Here is a 22,702-nt window from a genome sequence, read left to right as displayed (position 1 = left end):
CTCGACTCAACCGGTCCACACGAGCCAGGGCTTTTTGAGCTTGTTCGGGCCGGCCCGTGACAAGTTGGACCGAGCCTTGACTCGCCCCTTTAATCCTTATGTATTCTCCCAAAAGCAATAGGATTTACGATAACAACGAGGATTCCAAGGATTCCAAGGATTACTAATTACATGGACTAGAAATTTCTGTTTTGCAAAGTAAATATCAATTTGCTGAAAAAAAATATCAATTCATCTATCCACAATGGGGCATCATTTGAAATTTTGATCTGGGACTTAAAAACTTAAGACAGATATTGATTTTAATTTGATTCGCTTATGACGAAAATTGAACTTCTCACATACAAATGAGAAGAAATTAATACCACTAAATCGTAAAGCCCTAAAAATGTTTTTTTTTTAGTTGATTTTCGATATACTTCTTGTTCGTGGCGGGAATTTCCGTGGAGGATGCTTCCTGTCCGACGAGCACATAGCTCCCCGAGAGGTTGACGCCGGTTGATGCTTTCTGTCGGGCTTCTGCTTTACTGGCGGGCTTGTCGGGCAAAGCTTTGTCGGGCAAGGCTGAAAGAGAAGGACAAAGTTAACTTTGAAAGGTGTCTTTGTGGGGCCTTAGGTGTAGGCCTTGAGGCTCACAATCAAGATTAACTTTTAAGTGCTCAGGCGTGCCACTGCTATTTTCAGCATGGCAGATGTAGAACGGATGTTTGAGTCATATGTATTCGAGAGACTATGTTAGTTATTGACAGGTGCCTTTGTGGGGCCTTAGGTGTAGGCTTTGAGGCTTCTCGTAAGTAACTAACTTAGTACTCAAACACATAAGGTTCCTTTTGGTGATTATATGGGTCTTATCACCATCATACTTCTGATTACCTGAGCTCAAAGAGCAGAATGAATCCAAATAGGTGCCTTTGTGGGGCCTTGAATAGGCTTGAAACTTCCCATCAGAACCTCTTCTATACTCAATGTTCTTGCCCGAGAAATAAGATGAATCCAAATAGGTGCCTTTGTGGGGCCTTGAATAGGCCTTGAGGCTTCCCATCAGAATTCATCCCATCCCCGAACGTTATATGGTAATCATAATATAACAGTAATAAAACTAAGTGATAGGTCGATTACTTGCGCCCTAAGTAACTTCGGACTTCTTGTTATCAAAGCTTGTAGTGGATGGGTTAAGTCCACATCAGGTTCTTTTTTTATGCCTTGAGGCCAAGGACTTTTTAGTGTGATCAAATCTTATATGCCCGAAGGCTTAGAACTTAGATCTGGCTTGAATTGTGAAGACATATTCAAGTCGGATTCAAGCACTGAGAGAGTCTTTTAATAGCCATATTACTAGAAATAACTTGGATACAACTTGAAGTATACAACATATTGCTAGTCGAATGAATGAAAAAGACAAAAACAAAGAAGGTCGGGCAAGGTTTAACCTTGTCGGGCAAGGCTGATCGTCTTGTAACTTCCTATCTTTGTGGGTTAACAGAAGGTTTGAAAGCTTAGAAAATGGGTTGGGAGGTGAGTTTACAAAAGAAATCGATACTACAGCAAGAGTTTGAACAGGAAGAGCTATTACAAAGGGTTTATCCCGAAAGGGATGAAGGTTTGGGCTGACTACAACTTCGTTTTGAAGGCAAATCTGGCTTTGAGCAGAGTTTGTGCTTTTGTTTGTTTGTTTGAGTGTCCTTGATTCTGACTTCTCATTCTCCTTTTATAGCCACCTTGGCTTGGCCTCCTGTAGCAATAATCTTGCCCAAATGTAGTTTGAAGGATAGTGACTCATCAACTATTTACTTGTACTGCCATTTAAAAGTACTTTTTGGGCTGATTAGTTGGCTGGTCTATACCACTTGGCCATTGGGTAGGTGAGCAAGTAGTCTGCATGGCTTGCACCTAGTCAGAAACGGGCTTCTATTGTCTTCTGGACTTCGGCTGGGCTTCTTCCTTTTTAGGCTGCACCTTGGGCCAACTTTCCTCGAGCCCAAAGTTTAGGTTTTGATTCAAACACTTCTTAAGAGTTTGTTTTACATATTATGCATGCGATGAGGGGCTATTTCATTACAGACACGTCCACAAGTGTCGGCTTAGGTAGTAAATTAGGACATGCATGACATGAGTAATTAATTAGCTCAATGGTTCCGTTTCCAGGATGGAAAGATATTTCATGGAAACTCCATTCCTTATAAGATTCATGCATTAATTTCATATAATTTGTCGGTTTTATTTTTTATTTTCATCAAGAAGAACAGGAGAATGACACTTGTTTCATCTTGGACAAAATTCGGACTACGAAAAAGTGGTATAATCTATGCACGCCAAAGATAGTTATTGTGATCAAGTTTAATGGTAAGAAAGGACGTTGAGGAAGGAGAAAAACCATAATCTTGGGAATGTAAGTTCTGATGAGAGCTATACACTTGGTTAACACTTGTTATTCACGTGGGAATGTTAGAGATCAAGATTGACAATGTTTATGAGCTGATAAGGAACATGTATGTTAGGATTCATTAGCTGGAACACTCATGATATTACTAGAAGTCTTTCTAACTGATATGAATAAAGGAATTCACGGTGATAAGGTTGAGATCAATCAGGATTACTCAATGGGAAGAGTCCTAGTTGATTACCACTGTGTATGGTATATATATTAGGGTCCCTACACTCTCTCTGATTACGCAAGATTACAGAAACTCAAACCTCATTCTTGAGACCTTGCATACTAAAGACGAGAGCTGCAGAAGAACTCTAATCCCAACAAGCATGTCATCGTCTACAGGTAAGTGGTTAACTTGGTATTGTGATATAATATTCAAAGTTCATAATCAAATTCTCCATATATTTTACATTTGGTATCAGAGCTTTCACATACCAACTAACCCTAAAAGAAGAAAGCATAAGGAATTGTGTGAATTTTCAGATTAAGGTCTAATGGTATACTATACAGGAAAGACATATATTCGAACACGGTAGCTAAAGCTATCTGTGCTATGCATGGTTTTTTATACAGTTTACGAATTAGAATTGGCACTATGGGTCAAAATATAATCACTGATCATCTAAAGATGTTTTAGTTGTTTATGTATTGATTTCATAGTGGCATGACAATTCATATACCGATATGCTAACCAAGTCACTTATTGCAACCACAAAGGTTAGTAATTATGGCTACAAAGAATCGCATATTGGATGTGAAAGTGTCATGATCAAGAAAATTTTCATACAACTCTTAATCCAAAGATTCTTGAGTTTGTGATATAAAGTTTGGGGATTAAAGTTTAATATCTTTCATGTTACATGATTGTTCAACCATGAACCCTAACTCCATGAACTTGAATACTGTTGAACCACTCACTGGGGTCAACTATAAGAAATGGAGACAAGACTTGGAGATAGTTTTGGGTGTTATGGATATGGACTTGGCACTAAGAACTGAGGAACCCCCACTGCCTGCCGATGGAAGTACTTCTAGCCAAAGATCAAAATATGAGAAGTGGGAGAAATCCAATAGAATCTCACTGATGATAATCAAGAGAACCATGACAGATGTTGTTCGTGGAGGTTTCCGTAAGGCAACCAACGCCAAGATGTTTATGCAATCCATTGAAGAAAAGTACAAAGAATCTGAGAAGACAGAAACAGGCAATCTAATGAATGCACTCACTACAATCAGGTATGATGGTGAAGGAAGTGTGCGTGAATATATCCTCAGAGTGATCGATATTGCTGGAAAGCTCAAGAGGCTAGAGGTACCAATTTCTGAAACCTTCCTTGTATTCCTACACTCAATTGAAGGTATCTTACAATGCTTTGCAAGCTAAATGGGATGTGAATGAATTAATCTCTATATGTGTGGGTGAAAGTAAGGATTAAAAAGGATAGAATGGAAAAAGGGGAGTCAGTCAACCATGTTCAAAGTTACAACAAGGGCTACAAAAATTCCATGTCTGATGCTACCAAAAGGGATAGTGCTAAGGTTCCAATCTCTAAAAAGAATTTAAAACTTAACAATTCTTCAATTTTCAAATGCTATTTTTGCAAAAAGACAGGCTATATGAAGAGAAACTGCCCTAAATACAAGGCATGGCTTGCAAAACAGGAGGCAAAGAAAGGTAAAAATAAAATTTCAAGTGTTTTTGCTTGTTTTGAGTCAAACGTAATTGATGTTCCTAGCAATGCTTGGTGGCTTGACTCTGGCTCTTCTATTCATGTTACGAATTCATTGCAAGACTTCATAACAAAGAGAACACCAAATAAGGATGAAGTCAAAGTTTCAGTTGGCAATGGAAGAAGAGTTGAAGTCAAGGCAATAAGGACTGCTAGGATAAAGTTAGATTTTGGTTTTATTTTAGAACTAGAAAACGTGGTCTACGTACCAACTATGAGAAGAAAACTTGTTTCAGTTTCTAAGCTAGTTTTATTAGGTTTTTATTTTACTTTGAATAACATTGGCTTCAACGTTTTTTACAAGTCTTCTCATATTGGAAGTGGTTCTTTGTGTGATGCAATGTTTAAATTTAAACTTAATAATCTTGAGAATGTTTTTAATGTTGAAAAAGAAGTGTCGAATCCAAAGCATTCATCAAACCTTTGGCATAAAAGGCTTGGCCACATATCAAAACCAAGAATGGAACTTTTAGTCAAAAACCAAATTTTGCCTCCTTTGAATTTCAACGATTTTGATTTTGCATTGATTGTGTTAAGGGAAAGATGACAAATAAAAGAAAGGAGGGTTCGACTAGGAGCAAACATCTCTTGGAAATAATCCATACAGACATTTGTGGTCCTTTCCCTACACAAACAATTGAAGGATACAAGTATTTTATAACCTTTATTGATGATTTTTCAAGATATTGTTACCTATACTTAATTTCTGAAAAATCTAAAGCTTTAGACGTTTTCAAATTTACAAAAAGGAAGTGGAAAATCAACTAGAAAGAAAAATAAAGATTGTTAGGTCTGATAGAGGTGGGGAATATTATGGAAAATATGCACAAACTGGTAGACATCCTGGACCCTTTGCTTTATATTTGCAAGAACATGGAATCATAGCTCAATATACCACCCCAGGCACACCCGAGCAAAATGGGGTTGCAGAGAGAAGAAATAGAACCCTAATGGACATGGTGAGAAGTATGATTTGTAGGGTGAATTTGCCTAAGACTCTGTGGGGAGAGGCAGTGAAAACTGCTAATTATTTGCTTAATAGAGTCCCTTCAAAAGCCGTTGAGTCTACACCATTTGAATTGTGGACTACTAGAACACCTAGCTTAAACCATTTACACATTTGGGGGTGTGCGGCTGAAGCCAAGGTATATAATCCCAATGGAAGAAAACTTGACCCTAAAACTATTAGTTGTTTTTTCGTTGGTTACTCAGAAAGATCAAAAGGGTTCAGATTTTATTGCCCTAACAGTCATGATACTAGAATTGTAGAAACAGGGAAAGCTATGTTCATGGAGAACAACTTGGAACAAGATAGTTGGAATAATGATGATGATTTTATTTTTGAAGAAGAGAATGAAGTGGAAAATGCAAATACTACGTCAACTTCAATGCCTTATATTGAGATACCTGGGCATGCAATTAAAGATGTCGAAGAAGTTACAGATGACTTGCAACAAGGACACAATGATGAAGTGGAAGGGCCCACAACTGCAAATGAAGTCATTAATCAAGATTTGACAATGGTAGAACCTGAACAACATGGAGAAGAAGAAACAACAATCCAAGCTCATCCCATGAACTTGAGAAAATCAACTAGGGTAACTACTGCCCTAACTGATTTCGTTTATATGACTGAAAACACTGAGAATGATATAGACTTGTCTGAGTTCGATGATCCAAAATCTTTTAAAGAAGCTGTCTCAAGTGTTAACTCTTGTTGATGCACAAAATAGGAGGTCTTGGAACAACGTAAATCCGACCGTGAATCTGCAAGAAATGTAAAGAACACAAGATGTATCATGGTTCACCCCAATGTTTGGGCTACGTCCACACTGACTGTATTGTATTTCTTTGAGAAGTGAGGGAGAAAGTGTGAGAGCTTTGCTCTAGATAGGAGAGGCTTAGGGTTTGTGAGGGTGAGGAGGCCCTTTTATATAATAAGGGCTCCTCCCCTAATTACATATTTACCCCTTCCTTTATTACATAATTACATTTAAAACCCCCGAGTATTTATACGAGGTCTAAATACGAGGCCCTAAATATGGTATAAACAGTAGTCCTCCAAGTCTTCAGTCAAGAGAGTCTTTTGGCTGGAGACTTGAAATTCAGTCCATGTGTAGGCCGAAGTAACTAGATGCTGTCTTGAACTGATGCTCGATATGAGGCAATGCTCAATCTGAAATGACGCTCAAGTAGAAGTAGCACACGCTGCGAGGCTGCTCGGCTCGTGGCTTATGTTGCCTTGGTTGGCTCGGCTTGTGGTGTTTGAAGGTGAGGGAGTCCCTTTTATAGAATAAGGGCTCGCTCCTCCATACATGAATGATGGGCTAGAGTTGATGCTCTCAAATGATGGTGAGGGAGTCCCTTTTATAAAATAAGGGCTCGCTCCTCAATACATAAGTGATGGGTTAGGAGTGATACTCGCGACGATCCAGTTGCTCAGCTGGCGGCGTTGCTCTCTAATGATGGTGAGGGAGTCCCTTTTATAAAATAAGGGCTCACTTTTCAGTACATGAATAATGGGTGCTCTCTAATGAAAGTGAGGGAGTCCCTTTTATAGAATAAGGGCTTACTCCTCAATACATAAGTAATGGGCTAAGTCCCCCAAGTATTTTTCATGAGGCCCAGTTGAGGCCCAATATATGGTACATAATGTAGTCCCCCAAGTCTTCAGTCAATAGAGTCTGTTGGCTGAAGACTTCAAATTGAATCCATGTATGGGCTGAAGTGGTGGTTGTTCGGAGGCGGTATTTGTATACCCTGCACTAAAGCTTTGTAGGTGAAGCTTTGCAAGTGAAGCTTTGAAGCTAGAGCTCTGTAAATGAAGCTTTCAAAGCTAGAGCTCTGTAAATGAAGCTTTTGAAGCTAGAGCTATTGTAAATGAAGCTTTTGAAGCTAGAGCTCTGTAAATGAAGCTTTTGAAGTTGATTGACATGAGTGATGCTCATGAATGTTTATGTTGATTGACATGAGTGATGCTCATGGATGTTGTCATGAGTGATGCTCATGAATGTTAACATGAGTGATGCTCATGAATGTTGACATGAATGATGGTTATGAATGTTTATGTATGTTTGTCATGAGTGATACTCATGAATGTTTATGTATGAATGACATGAGTAATGCTCATGTATAATTTTAGAGTACTGGGCATACTTTTGATCATCTGGTTGGTGGCATGAATGGCTAGTTGTCAAATGATATTAGAGTACTGGTTGTACATTTCATCACCTGGTTGGTGGTAATAGCGGCAGGTTACCGAATAATTGTGGAGCACTGGGCGTACTTTTGATCACTTGGTTGGTGGTAATAGCGGCAGGTTGCCGAATAATTATGGAGTACTGGGCGTACTTTTGATGACTTGGTTGGTGCTATTTCGTGCTTATGGGCCTTCGCCCTCCACAACATGCCAGCCCATTTATTTTGGGCTTTTCCGTTTTTTTTTTTTTACACCCTCTGATGGGGTTTATACAGATGTCTCCGAAAGATAGGAAAAATAAATTACATCATACAAAAACAAGAAAAGTAAATCACATCATTCTGGTGGGGTGTTTATTCCTTGCTTTTGCTTTCTGCTTTTTCTTTTCCACCGCACCTCTCTACTCTATCTCTGTGTTGCCAAAGATCTGGCTTCCACTTCGTGACGCTGTTCCTTTCCACTTTGGAAAGTAGCCAGCTCCTGTTTGTAAAAGCAAGAAGATACCATTTGTAAAAGCATCTTTTCCTTTTCCTTTTTCACTTTGTTTCCCACTGCCTTTCTCTTTTGCTTTTTATGCTGTCATCTGTCGTTGGGATCTGTAGCCATCGCTGAAGAAATCATCTCATCCACATCATCCAACTTTGCTGATAATTTATCCAAATCCTTGGCTATTTCCAACTCGTCCAGATGTTGCGTTGACTGCGACAAAAGTTTTGTAACCTCCAATCCAAGGGCTTCAATTTTTTGAACGCAATTCAACTTCTTCTTCATTGATCCATGCTTCCACTTGTTGGAGGACACCAAAGAGGAGCTAAAATAGTTGGGCATCTGGCTTTCCTTCCTCTACCATGGGAAAGATTCGTCACCTGTCACATGTGTTCCTTCGGACAGTTTCGCTTTTGCTTCGGTTTCAACTAGGCGAAGATCACTCAATCGGTGCCAATGCAAGCAGTAATCCAGAAATCTATACCTGCTTTAGTCTGTACAACTGAAAATCATGTGATCCAACAAAGCCAAAACCTTCTTCACACCCTCTGATTCATCATCATTCGCCCCAAGTCCGACCCACCCTAAAGCCTCATTCAACTCCACCGCCTCCTTAATCCTAGCCTCCCTCAACAACCCCCTATAAGCCCACTTCCTCACACCGCCTCCCGGCATGATATTCGCACCTAGCATTGCCCTTTGAAACTTCAAACCCTCACGAACCATCCCTTTCCTACAAATCCCATTAACCAAAAACCTCACAAAATCTCTCATCGAGCCCACACTGGGACCCTGGCCTCACCAACCAGCTAAACACCTTGAATGCCTTTCTGGGTCTGTTTTTCTTAACGTATGAGGCAATGGGCATGGTTGCGATGGGCGTAAGGTGGGGATGCGAATGTGGGTTGTGCTTGAGACGGATTCGAGAGGTGGGTTTACGAGCAGGGCGGTGATGGCGAGATGGGTTGCCGTGTCGAGGTGGTTCAAGAGGCAGAGGTGCGGGAGTATGAGGTTGATCTTTGTGAAATCTTCTTGGGTTAGGCTATCAGGTTGGGGTTGCTTGGTTGGTTTTGGTGCAGTGATTGGCTCAGAAGCTGAAGAGGAGATGGAAAATGAGAGTGGTGTAGTTGTGAATTTTGAGGCACGAGACAGGATTTGCAATGATTTCTGAACTGATTTCATTGTCTTTTTTGAAACCACTATGTGTGTGGATGAGAGAGAGAGCAGCAAGATGGATTTGGGTATCTTTGGATTTTCAGGTAATCATTTAGGCTTATTTAGTTGAAATGGAGGATGAATAATTGAATCAGAAATGAGTGGGAGGAAGAGTGTATGGATTTTGCAGTGACTGTGTAGGTATTTGGTTCTTAGGTTTTTGCAGATTCATGGTGGTGAGATGAAAAAATGAAGGAGAACCGACATAACTTTTCGTGTCGTTTCCCACAGACGGTGCCAAATGTCAATGCACAAAACCGGAGGTCTTGGAACAACGTAAATCTGACCATGAATTTGCAAGAAATGTAAAGAACACAAGATGTATCGTGGTTCACCCCAAGGTTTGGGCTACGTCTACACTGATTGTATTGTATTTCTCTGAGAAGTGAGGGAGAGAGTGTGAAAGCTTTGCTCTAGATAGGAGAGGCTTAGGGTTTGTGAAGGTGAGGAGGCCCTTTTATAGAATAAGGGCTCCTCCCCTAATTACATATTTGCCCCTTCCTTTATTACATAATTACATTTAAGTCCCCCGAGTATTTATACGAGGTCTAAATACTAGGCCCTAAATATGGTATAAACAACTCTGAAAAGTGGTTGGAAGCTATGCAATGTAAGCTAAATTCGATGAAGAACAATGAGGTATGGGAATTAGTAGAGCAAAAGGAAGAAATGAAACCAATAGGGTGTAAGTGGGTATTCAAGGCAAAGAAAGATTCAAATGGAAATGTGGAGAGACACAAAGCACGACTTGTAGCCAAGGGATTCACTCAAAGAGAGGGTGTCGATTACAAAGAAACTTTCAGCCCTGTGTCAACCAAGGATGCGTTTAGGGTGATCATGGCGATTGTTGCTCATTATGATTTAATTTTACACCAAATGGACGTTAAAACTGCGTTCTTAAATGGTGATTTAGATGAGAATATATATATGAGACAACCATAAGGGTTTATAGAAGAAGGAAAGGAGAAACTAATCTGCAAGTTGAAGAAATCTATCTACGGCCTCAAGCAAGCATCGAGACAGTGGTATCTTAAGTTTCAGAGGGTGGTGAAAGAGTATGGTTTCATTGAAAATCCCTCTGATGCTTGCATCTACATGAAGATCAGTGGGAGCAATTTTATCATACTTGTTCTTTATGTGGACGACATTCTCCTTGCCACCAATGCTGCATGTTTGTTAAATGAAACTAAAACATTCTTGCAGAAGAATTTCGAAATGAAGGATCTCGGGGAAGCAACATATGTTCTTGGAATTGAAATTAAAAGAGATAGAAGGAGGGGATTACTAGGGCTGTCACAAAAAGGATATATCGAAAAGGTTCTTAAAAGGTTCAACATGTCTTCTTGTGGAACCATAGAAATGCCGATCTCAAAGGGTGATAAACTAAGCAAGTCTTAGTGCCCTAAAACCGATTTAGAGAAGAAAAACATGGAGGAAAGACCATATGCTTCTCTTGTTGGAACCCTGATGTATGCACAAGTGTGCACATGACCTGATCTTGCCTTCAAGATAAGTGTGCTTGGCAGATTTCAATCTTGCGCGGGTGAAGCTCACTGGAATGCAGCAAAAAGAGTTTTATGGTATCTCCAGAAGACCAAAGAACACATGTTGGTTTACAGAAACACTGATAATCTTGTATTTGAGGGTTATAGTGACTCAGACTTCGCTGGGTGTCCAGATGATCTTAAATCCACATTGGGGTTTGTTTTCACAATGGCAAGCGGTGCTATTTCTTGGAGAAGTGTAAAGCAAGCGAATGTGGCAGCTTCTACCATGGTGGCTGAATATCTTTCTTGTTGTGAAGCCATTGATCAAGCTATTTGGTTGAAAAATTTCATCCCAGGTCTGAAAGTGGTTGATTCAATTTCAAGACCAATTCAGCTTTTCTGTGACAATAATGCAGCCATATTCTTCACCAAGAATAACAAAAGATCTTCAGCAACAAGGAACTTGGATATTAAGTATCTTATTGCTCGAGAGAAGGTGATGGCTGGATTAATAAAGATCAACTACTTAGAAACTGGGGCTATGATTGCTGATCCTTTGAACAAGGCTGTACTAGTTTCAGTTTTCAAGAAGCATGTCGCAAAGATGGGTGTTTTGGCAAGTTTCGATGCAGCTGACTAGTGGGAGCTAAGTATTATTTAAAGAATTTTCTTGTTTTCTAGTTGCCAAGGTTGTTTGTTTATCTTATTTAAAGACTACTAAGGATTCTTGACTAATAAAGTTGAAACTGTGAGGTTGTCAAAGTTTTCCCTTCAATATGCAGTTTAGTCGAGAATGTTCGTATATATTTTTATTTGCATAATGGTATGACAATATGTGCAATTGTTATCAAGATTAACAACCATCAAGATGAATTATTTTTCAATTCGAAGGAGGACCATGTATTAAGATGATGATAAATACATTTGCAGACATTTTCAATACTATAATTTCATATCTCGTTGGGGTTTAATGTGTTAGTCAGCTTTGTAAATGTGATTATGGGGATATTATTCAAGATAAAGAGTATGTTACCTTTTAGTCCTTTACAGATGCTGGTTAATGACCTAAGCCTGGAATCATGATTTGTGTCAATATTGATTTTGTGGCCATTTAAGAATAATCTCGCATTAAGGTTAGCAATGGTTAACCAAGTGTACCTCTAGTGAGAGAATGTAAGTTCTGATGAGAGCTATACACTTGGTTAGCACTTGTTATTCACGTGGGAATATTAGAGATCAAGATTGACAATGTTTCTGAGCTGATAAGGAACATGTATGTTAGGATTCATTAGCCGGAACATTCATGATATTACTAGAAGTCTTTCTAGCTAATATGAATAAAGGAATTCATAGTGATAAGGTTGAGATCAATCAGGATTACTCAATGGGAAGAGTCCTAGTTGATTACCACTGTTTATACCATATTTAGGGCCTCCGTATTTAGACCTCGTATAAATACTCGGAGGACTCAAATGTAATTATGCAATAAGGGAATGGGCAAATATGTAATAAGTGAGGAGTCCTTATTCTATAAAAGGACTCCTCATCTTCACAATTGAGAGGAGGCCTCACTCTCACTCTCGGAGGCCAATTCCTAAGCCTCTCACCCCCTCTCAAAGCTCTTCACTCACAGAGTTCCTTCTCTCACAAATACTCTCAGATAAATACATATACAGTGTGGACGTAGCCCAAACATTGGGGTGAACCACGATAAAATCCTTGTGTTCTTTGTGTTCGTTCTTGAGCGTTTGTGCAGATTCACGGTCGGATTTACGTTGTACCAAGACCATCCGGTTTTGTGCATCAACATTTGGCGCCGTCTGTGGGAATCGACACAAAAAACTATGTCGGTTCTTTTTCATTTTTTCATCAAATTTCACCACCGTGAATCTGCAAGAATCATAAAAATTTCAGATCTCTGTGGCAGCTCAAAGCTGTTGCTCAAAATTTCAGATGGGCCAACTTTCTATTCATCTGCTTAAAGCCTGAAATTGGATCTCCGTGGTCTTTGCAGAAATTTGCAAATTACCTCTTCTCAATTTTGTACCATACTCATGTCCAACACAACCGCAACACAATCCCTCAGAAACCCATCTGCCCAGAATTCCAAAAAGGTCTCAAAGCTCCGCACCACAAAATCCTCGTGGAGACCCTGCCCCCTGATTCTTCCAAATGGGTGAGCTTGATTCGTGAACAGTGAGGGTGGCGGCCGACTCCATCGCCGCCGATCTCCACATCCATCGTCGCCATGCTCACTATGGCAGACACTTTTGATTTTCTGTCTTTCGGGGGAAAAACCTTCACATCAGAAATAGATCATTGTCCAGTGTATTTCTCCAGAGACGCTGCCACTGCTTCCGGAGACTCGACGGAGGAAAATCCATACAACTGAGGCCAAAAGACCGCAGAGCTCGAAACCTGAGGAGGAGTGAAGCCAGGGTTTTTGGGGTTGATGGGATTTTGGTGGGGGAAATTAAGGTTTTGGGGTTGTTGCGGTGGCTGACCCCGTCTGCTGCAGGAGGAGCGGCGAGAACGAGAGAACAACAAAGAGGGAGTGCAGCAACATTAGTGAGGAACAGAAGAAGTGGAAGCTCCACTCCACCTTCCATCATACCCAACAGCAAAAGAAGAGACAGAAGGAATAACAAGAAAATGGAACGGGTTTGGTGGGAAATATCCCACACCCCATTGTCGGCCAAGGAAAGAAAGAAAAGAAAAAAAAGAAAGAAAAGAAAAAAGAAAGAAAGAAAAAGAAAGAAAGAAAAGGAAAAAGAAAGAAAAGGAAAAACATTTTCTTTTCAGAAAACCACCCATTATGTCTCCACCATGCCTCCACCGAAAAAAGGGAGAAGATTCTTTTCCTTTAAATATTCTATTATTTTATTATATGGCATAATTATTATAAAATAATGATTATATTATTTTTATATCATGATGACTCATGATTAAATAATATGATTATTATTTCTGATATCACATGATTAATACCACGCTATTAATTCATACAACATGTGATTTACCACACAACTGAATAAATCATTTGTTTGTAGTAGGCACATCATACAATATTTTGCCTTGACAAACTATGACAAATGTGATTTATTCATTATACAGTCATACTTATGCTGTCATTTATTGTCAGGAATTATCGAGCAACTAGGTCCACTGATCAACATTGTTGCTGATTAACGAGGTCTACCAACTTATAGATTGATGAGCCACGTGCTTGTGGTGATCTCTTGTCTGACCGGACATCCACTTGCTCGGACATTCGCTTATTGGGACATGCACAAATGGTATAAACAACCACTATGTATGGTATATGTATTAGGGTCTCTGCACTCTCTCTGATTACGCAAGATTACAGAAACTCAAACCCTATTCTTGAGACCTTGCATACTGAAGAGGAGAGCTGCAGAAGAACTCTAATCCCAACAAGCATGTCATCGTCTACAGGTAAGTGGTTAACTTGGTACTGTGATATAATATTCAAAGTTCATAATCAAATTCTCTATATGTTTTACAGGGAAGCCATGGAGATGATGGAGCTGGCAAACACTATTAGTGCAAACTCACTCGGAGAAAAAGAAAAAGAAAAAACAGGAGAACAACAACAACAAAGCCTTTTCCCACTAAGTGGGGTCGGCTATGTGAATCCTAGAACGTCATTGCACTCGGTTTTGTGTCATGTCCTCCGTTAGATCCAAGTACTCTAAGTCTTTTCTTAGGGTCTCTTCCAAAGTTTTCCTAGGTCTTCCTCTACCCCTTCGGCCCTGAACGTCTGTCCTGTAGTCACATCTTCAAACTAGAGCGTCAGTAGGCCTTCTTTGCACATGTCCAACCCACTCATTCCTAATCTTATCCTTTCTCATGAGCCTACACCTCCAACGAAGCATCCTCATCTCCGCTACACCCATTTTGTGTACGTGTTGATACTTCACCGCCCAACATTCTGTGCCATACAACATCGCCGACCTTATTGCCGTCCTATAAAATTTTCCCTTGAGCTTCAGTGGCATACAACGGTCACACAACATGCCGGATGCATTCTTCCACTTCATCCATCCCGTTTGTATTCCATATATTCTGTTTTTGATCGGCTTAGGCGAAGACCTTTAGATTCCAACACTTCTTTCCAAAGGTTAAGCTTCGCATTTACCTCTTCCTGAGTTTCATCTATCAACCCTATATCGTCTGCGAAAAGCATACACCAAGGAATAACATCTTGAATATGTCCTGTTAACTCATCCATTACCAATGCAAAAAGGTAAGGACTTAAGGATTGTTGATGCACAAAATCAGTGAGAACTTTGGTACAACAGAAAGTATTAAGTTTGTGACCTTCGCTAGATTGCTCCAGTCATTAGTGTGGATAAGTATGTAAAAGGATAGAGACAGGAGAGCAAACACAAGATGTACGTGGTTCACCCAGATTGGCTACGTCCACAGAGTAGAGGAGTTCTCATTAATTGTGAAGGGTTTACACAAGTACATAGGTTCAAACTCTCCTTTAATGGGTACAAGTGAATGATTTAGTACAAATGGCATTAAGAAATATTTTGGGAGAATGATCTCCTTTTATAGAAGAGAGTTTCTAGCCTTGTTCTGACATTGACACATGTCGTGTTGTGATTGGCTTCTGATGTTGACACGTGTCGCACTTGCCTTATCTGTCTTATAGGTAGATGTGGCATCTTCTCTGGAAGTACTCTTCCTCCGTCCAGGGGTGGTATCTTTAACTGGTGGAGATGCACAAGGTAATGTATCAATTTCATTTGAAGCTTACTTGTAGTTTCAGGCTTGGTCAAGCGCGATACAAACCATGTAGCAAGAGTCCCCCAAGTCGCCGAGCTAGGGGATCTGCTGAAAGAGGTGACAGACAAGGTAAGTAATCAGAGCTCCAAGCAATCACTCCCAGATCAGAAGTTTGATTTCGAGTTCCGGCTGATTGTTCTTATTCTCCTTATCTTGCAGGCAGCATGAAGGATAAAAAGAAGAAAAGAAGAAGAGATGATATGAGATACTTTTGCTTTTGAAGAAGTAACTTTCCACAGGCTTATTCTTGAACTGGGCTGAAGGGTTTTCTGGTTACCTCCAGAGTATAAGGCCGACTGAAGAATTTGAGGGTCAAAACAAGTCCATCAAATCTAGAGTACGTTTGACCATGCTGATATGGGATACTTTTGCTGTTGACAAAGTAGTGGAAGTATCGACACGTGTTCAGTTACACTTGTCTCCACATGCTTCCTTGTATCCTTCTCACTTGCCCTATCTGTTCCTTAGGCAGATGTGGTATCTTCTCTAGAAGCATAAGATGTTGAAGATGAGTACTCCGGAGCAATGCCAGGTAAGTAATCAGGTAAGGGGTTCCAGGCAGTCAGTTCCTGACTGGAAGCTTGATTCTAAGTGCTGACTGATTACTCTCTTTCTCCTTGTCTTGCAGGTAAGAATAAGGCCAAAGGAAAAGATAGGGAAAAAGCATGATATGGGATACTCTTGCTTTTAACCCTGATGATATGAGATATTCTTGCTCTGGTGTAGCTTGTTTGCAGAGGTATTATCGGGGGGAAAGAAAGCTGAGTATTTCGAGAGGCTTCTTTGGGAGTGCCCTCTCAGATATGAGGAAAGGTTGAGCATTTTTGCAGGTCTGCCTGTCCGTTGAGGATGGAGGTCGAGATATATAGGAGTCTCCCTAACAACAAGTAGTAATGCTATTCCTTTACCCTTCTTGGTCATAACACTGTAGTGGGAGCTGCCAGCTTCATGTGTTTTAACTCTGATCTGTGGTATCTGGAAAGCTGATGTTGCGTGTGAAGATTACAGACAAGCTTTATCCAAGGAGATCTGGCTCTCGAAGTTGAGAAAGCGATGCCTCTTCGGTTTTCGAACAAGTGATCCTGTTGGGGATCTGGCTCTCGAGATTCGGAGAACGGTGCCTCTTCGATTTTTGAGAAAGCAATCCTGCCGTTGTTTTTTCGATTTTTTAGAAAGTAATCCTGTTAGGAGTCTGGCTCTCGAGATTCGAAGGGCGGTGCCTCTTCGATTTTGGAGCAAGCAATCTTGTTGAGGTGTTTTCTCGAATGTGAGTAAAGGTTGGGCATTTTTGCTAGTCTACCTTGCCACAGAGCACAGAGGTTGACACACAGGGACTTTCCAATTATCCAACAGTGGTGTTATTCCTTACCCTTGTGGGTAATAATATGGTAGCTAAACCTTCAAACTTTATGTGTCTAAACTTTGTTAGTGCTGTTTCTTTGCTATTTTTTTACCCTTCTTGGTCATAGCGATATAGTGGGAACTGCAAGCTTTACGTGTCTAAACTTTGTCAGAGATCTTTGACAAAGTTATCTGTGGTACCCATGAGCTGATGTTGTGTGTGGAAAGTGGATGATTGAACAGTAAGATTCGCGTGCTTTCTACTTCACCAGAAATCTTCGACAGATTGCCCGTAATTTTCGCAAAGCTAAGTGTGCATGTGACAGGTGCTGACAAGGCTGAGAAAGCAGGTGCCTCTTCGATTTCTGAGATCGGCCCTCGTGGTCTCTGAGCAGCCCAGCTTTTGAGAAAGCAAACGCCTCTTCGATTTCTGAGCAGGCGCCTCTTCGATTTCTGAAGCTCCGTCGAGTGTAGATTTTTATAAAGGCTGGCATTAAGTTCCAAAGCACACTTGAATCTCCACCAGTAGAAGCTTCATTCTTGCAATTCTAAGATCTTGATTTGTCCGACCTCTTCTCTCTTCAACACCTTTGAAAATGTCTGGCCCTTCCGACCGTTGTTTTGACTTGAACCTTGGTGAAGATGCAGCCGCGCCTTCTCTAGACAACATATGGCGCCCATCCTTCTTATCCCCTACTGGTCGTCTTACCGTTGGGGATTCTGTGATGAAGAATGATATGACCGCTGCGGTGGTGGCCAGGAACAATCTCACTCCCAAAGATAACAGACTTCTTTCCAAATGGTCTGATGAGTTGGCTGTTAAAGATTCTCTAGCTCTCAATGTTTAGTGTGCAGATTCTGTGTCGAATATGGCCTAACGCCTATTTGCTTGAACCCGCCAAGTTGAATCATTGGCGGCTGAAGTGATGAGCCTCAAGCAGGAGATTAGAGGGCTCAAGCATGAGAATAAATAGTTGCATAGGCTCGCACATGACTATGTTACAAACATGAAGAGGAAGCTTGACCAGATGAAGGAATCTGATGGTCAGATTTTACTTGATCATCAGAGGTTTGTGGGTGTGTTCCAAAGGCATTTATTGCCTTCGTCTTCTGGGGTTGTACCGCGTAATGAAGCTCCAAATGATCAGCCTCCGATGCCTCTTCCTTCTAGGGTTCTGTCCAGTACTGAGGCTCCGAGTGATCAACCTCCGGTGCCTTCTCTTTCTAGGCTCTACCGACTGCTGAGACTTCTCCTAAGCAACCTTTGTGAATGCCCCCTCTTGTTTGTTTATTTTGACTCATGTATATGTACATATTTGTAACTTATCGGAGATATCAATAAATAAGCTTTGCTTCATTTCAACGTATTGTATTAAATACACCAAAGCCTTCTTCACTAAGTTTTTTGAATTTTTCTTTTGTTGAACCTTGTATGTTGAAGCTTTGTGAGTGAAGCATGTAGGTTGAGGTAGTGTTCCCTTAATTTCTCGAGTGAGGAAAACTTCTCGATTGGAGACTTGAAAAATCCAAGTCACTGAGTGGGGTCGGCTATATGAATCTTAGAACGCCATTGTGCTCGGTCCTGTGTCATGTCCTCCGTTAGATCTAAGTACTCTAAGTCTTTTCTTAGAGTCTCTTCCAAAGTTTTCCTAGATCTTCCTCTACCCCTTCGGCCCTGAACCTCTGTCCTATAGTCACATCTTCGAACCGGAGCGTCAGTAGGCCTTCTTTGCACATGTCCAAACCACCGTAACCGATTTTCTCTCAGCTTTCCTACAATTTCGGCTACTCATACTTTACCTCGGATATCCTCATTCCTAATCTTATCCTTTCTCGTGTGCCCACACATCCAACGAAGCATCCTCATCTCCGTTACACCCATTTTGTGTACGTGTTGATGCTTCACCGCCCAACATTCTGTGCCATACAGCATCGCCGGCCTATAAAATTTTCCCTTGAGCTTCAGTGGCATACGACGGTCGCACAACATGCTGGATGCACTCTTCCACTTCATCCATCCAGCTTGTATTCTATGGTTGAGATCTCCATCTAATTCTCCGTTCTTTTGCAAGATAGATCCTAGGTAGCGAAAGCAGTCGCTCTTTGGTATTTCTTGATCTCCGATCCTCACCCCTAACTCATTTTGGCCTCCATTTGCACTGAACTTGCACTCCATATATTCCGTCTTTGATCGGCTTAGACGAAGACCTTTAGATTCCAACACTTCTCTCCAAAGGTTAAGCTTTACATTTACCCCTTCCTGAGTTTCATCTATCAACACTATATCGTCTGCGAAAAGCATACACCAAGGAATATCATCTTGAATATGTCCTGTTAACTCATCCATTACCAAAGCAAAAAGGTAAGGACTTAAGGATGAGTCTTGATGTAATCCTACAGTTATGGGGAAGCTTTTGGTTTGTCCTTCATGAGTTCTTAAGGCAGTCTTTGCTCCTTCATACATATCCTTTATAGCTTGGATATATGCTACTCGTACTCCTTTCTTCTCCAAAATCCTCCAGAGAATGTCTCTTGGGACCCTATCATACGCTTTTTCCAAATCTATACAGACCATGTGTAAATCCTTTTTCCCCTCTCTATATCTTTCCATCAATCTTCGTAAGAGATAGATTGCTTCCATGGTTAAGCGCCCTGGCATGAACCCGAATTGGTTGTCCGAAACCCGTGTCTCTTGCCTTAATCTATGCTCAATGACTCTCTCCTAGAGCTTCATTGTATGACTCATTAGCTTAATACCACTATAGTTCATGCAATTTTGTACGTCGCCCTTATTCTTGTAGATAGGCACCAAAGTGCTCTTTCGCCACTCATTTGGCATCTTCTTTGTTTTCAAAATCCTATTGAAAATGTTAGTGAGCCATGCTATACCTGTCTCTCCCAAAACTTTCCACACTTCGATCGGTATATCATCTGGGCCCACTCTTAAAAAAAATTGAATCTTTGGCATTAGACGCAGGCTATTCATACCATGAAAGAGACACTTATGTATGTGTATAATCTCAGCTCTGTAATTAGAGCGAGGGTTCACATTTAGCATTTGTAATAGCTACAGATACAATATTATATGAAAAATTAAGTTTATAATATACGGTTTATAAGGATCGCACACAATAAATGATTATGAATCCTTCTCCTGATGGACCGTTAGGTGAGAACACAAGGGGCCTATGCAGACAACCATTTCAATCAAGTGCTTTTGTATTAAAATAATTAATTGAAAATTCACAATAAATTCATTAAGAACCAGAAAAACGTCCAATATTTTAATTTCTCTCTAAAAGGAACAACTATAAATTCCTTCCATGGCTGTCGAATTTGGTATATTTGCCTTAATATATAAAATATGCATGGTTAGAGCCATTTTGGTTTGGTAATTAGCTCTAATCCATATTATTTTGCATAGCCCCAAAAATCCATCTCTCCACGCAACGAGAGGTGCTGGGGGTTAATTTGGTTGACAGAAGAGGGTGCATTTGCATCCTCATACCTGGCTGCTCCTTTGGACGACGAATCTTGATCATTTCCAAGGTCATGAGAAGTAACCAGGCGGTCGAGCATAGCCCATTCACTCATCCCCTGGTGATCATGATTATTATCTCTTCCGCCAGCTGCTCCAGCTCCTCCTGCAACCGTATTCAGTTGATGGTTTGGTTCGCACGTGCCAACCTCTAACACTGGCTCACAAGCTTGGTACCGGAGGCCCTCACTGCCACTTTCGCGGTCTCTAGGGTTTGTCATGAGCTGCTTGACCATGCCGTGGCTAGGTGAATCGTCGGAGGGGTGCTGGGATGAGTAGTCGTCGTAGGCGGAAAGGGGCTTGTGGGCGAGGGTGGGGATAAGGGCTTGGGATTGGAAAAGAGAGTAGGGAGGGGGTGGCTGCAGGTGGGCGTAGTGAAGGCTTGGGTTGTTGTTTAGCTCGAATGCTTGGGCTGCTGCATGGTGTTGTTGGCGTAGTAAGTACTGGTTGTCTCTGTGGCTATGCATGAAGGAGCGAGCTTGCAATTGGCTGTTGCTTGATGTATTTTTGAGCTGCTGATGGTCTGAAGAGTTCATGCTAGAGCTTCCTCCTTCATTCGCAACCTTGAATAAATTTTTCTTCTTGAAAACCCTGCAGATCACCCACCCATCTTCCTGCATGTGTTTGCAATATTTATCGTGACCAATTAAAATCTCCGAATTAATGAAAGATATATTAGGTAACAAAAATCCTAAACCCTAGCTAATTAATTTCCTTATTATAAATAATATAACATAAAGTGACGATCGAGATATAGACTGATGAAAATGAAATGGAGATGGAGATAGTAGTGCATACACTAGATAGGTTTCCATCAGGATCATCGCCATCTTCGAGGCGGTACTCGTGCATAATCCAGTCAGTCTTTTGGCCGTGGGGAGCTCTGCCTCTGTAGAAAACAAGGGTTTTTCTCATGCCAATCTGCTTGAAGGTGTTTCTGATGCATTTGTCCCGCCCTGTTGCCTTCCAAAACCCAGCATTTGTAGCCCTATTTGTCCTCGACCCTGTTGGGTACTTCCTGTCTTTGTGGCTGAAAAAGTACCACTCGTTTTGTGGAGTTGACCCAATCCTACATCTCTCTGTGTACTTGCACCAAAAAAAAAAAAAAAAAAAAAAAATAATAATTACAGATTATGTAGGAATTGGTTTTTTTGGTTTTTTTTTTTTTGTGTGCATATATATATATATATATATATATATATATATATATATATTATGTGTGTGTCATTAAGTTAAAAATTAATTTCAAAATGTGCATGTCCTGGGCAACCGGTTGACTTGACTGCCTGAGAAAGCCGTATCTACAAGGAAGACCAGCTAATTATTTGTTTACAAGAAATGCTATACTTACGATCTATTTATACCATTATGTGTATTATCTCACTATTAGAGGTAAGACTCATCAACATATATGGAATATAGATAGTACAAATAAATAATGGTATAAATAATATTTTTGTTTACTAATTCCATCAACTTTTTAACGTGTAAATTCCCGCTCTTGAGTGTTAAGTTATATGATGCATTTGTTAATATTCCTTGGTTTATATTCATATATAAATTGTTCAACCAAACCATTCTTTGAATCTAATTGTTAAGTCGTGCGCGCTGCATATTATTCAAGACTCAACCAATATTGATATAATTTAGTCTTCCTAACATACTTTTTTTAAAACAAATTTGCAAGTTAAATAATGTGTCACTAATAGAAAATAAACGCGCTAGTCAACAGTTAAGTAATAATCCAATTATTAACAATCACATCATTCAATTTACAAAATTTGGTTTAAGAATTTGATCTTTCTAGCATACCCTTTTACTTTTCATGGAATTGCATAAATTGAGAAACTTCAAATCTTTTAAACGTTTTTTTTTTCTCCTCTTTGTATCAAATTTTTTCTACTCCAGCTACAATTACTTAAAAAAAATCTTAACCGAAACCAATTAAGATCGAGTAAAGACAATCTTGAAGAAAAACATTAACAAAGTTCAAAGTTGAATATATTAATCTCAATTAACTAGAAGCGAAGCTTATTGGGTGTTTCCGGCCAGCTTATTAATTAGAAACGAAGCTCTTGAGCAAATTAACTAGATCGTAATTGAGCTCAAAGTAGAATTAATATAATTGCAAAAACATAAAAAAGTTTTCATACCTTGCAAGTCCCAAGGTTCCATCTTATTCAAGTCCACCTCTCTAATGACCTCCATGTCAAACTTCTGAAAGGACACCTTCTTCTTCAAATAATAGTGAAGCAACTCTTCGTCCGTGGGGTGGAATCGGAATCCCGGAGGCACACCACCACTCGATGAATTAGCCATCAATCTTCACTTATACCAATCTCAAATATATATATACGACTCAATCTCAATGTAAAATAGATATTTGCACTAAACAATCAAGTTTGCTAGCTCTATAGTGCTATAGAGGTTTAGCCCTTCTCTCTCTCTCTCTCTGTGTTT

General features: G+C 40.2%; 1 protein-coding gene, 1 long non-coding RNA gene and 1 pseudogene across 2 annotated transcripts; all 3 read right to left on the bottom strand.

Moving 5' to 3' along the window:
- Positions 1 to 2,562: 2,562 nt before the first annotated feature.
- LOC126621486 (uncharacterized) lies at positions 2,563 to 14,067 on the bottom strand. The gene is made up of 2 exons (XR_007622992.1): positions 13,926 to 14,067; positions 2,563 to 2,694 (listed from the first exon to the last, which is right to left on the bottom strand). It is a non-coding gene; the product is annotated as an uncharacterized LOC126621486 (long non-coding RNA).
- On the bottom strand, positions 8,336 to 9,028 carry LOC126621482 (uncharacterized; annotated as a pseudogene).
- A 5,838-nt stretch (positions 14,068 to 19,905) lies between the features above and the next one.
- On the bottom strand, positions 19,906 to 22,702 carry LOC126623738 (protein BEARSKIN2-like). The gene is made up of 3 exons (XM_050292719.1): positions 22,396 to 22,702; positions 21,041 to 21,321; positions 19,906 to 20,856 (listed from the first exon to the last, which is right to left on the bottom strand). Exons 1-3 carry the CDS (start codon positions 22,559 to 22,561, stop codon positions 20,116 to 20,118), a joined length of 1,188 nt encoding a protein of 395 aa, XP_050148676.1. The 5' UTR covers positions 22,562 to 22,702; the 3' UTR covers positions 19,906 to 20,115.

This window comes from Malus sylvestris, chromosome 5 (genome assembly GCF_916048215.2).
Source record: "Malus sylvestris chromosome 5, drMalSylv7.2, whole genome shotgun sequence".
NCBI lineage: Eukaryota > Viridiplantae > Streptophyta > Magnoliopsida > Rosales > Rosaceae > Malus > Malus sylvestris.
Note: the sequence above shows the minus strand (reverse complement) of the source record. Positions and strands in the feature narration are given on the sequence as shown.

Bases quoted from the DNA above. Each gene is read 5' to 3' on its own strand.
- LOC126623738 (XM_050292719.1), bottom strand. From the start codon at position 22,561: ATGGCTAATTCATCGAGTGGTGGTGTGCCTCCGGGATTCCGATTCCAC. The intron at 21,322-22,395 runs GTATGAAAACTT...GCAAGTACACAG, and splicing joins GGAACCTTGGGACTTGCAAG to AGAGATGTAGGATTGGGTCA. The intron at 20,857-21,040 runs GTATGCACTACT...AAACACATGCAG, and splicing joins CTGATGGAAACCTATCTAGT to GAAGATGGGTGGGTGATCTG.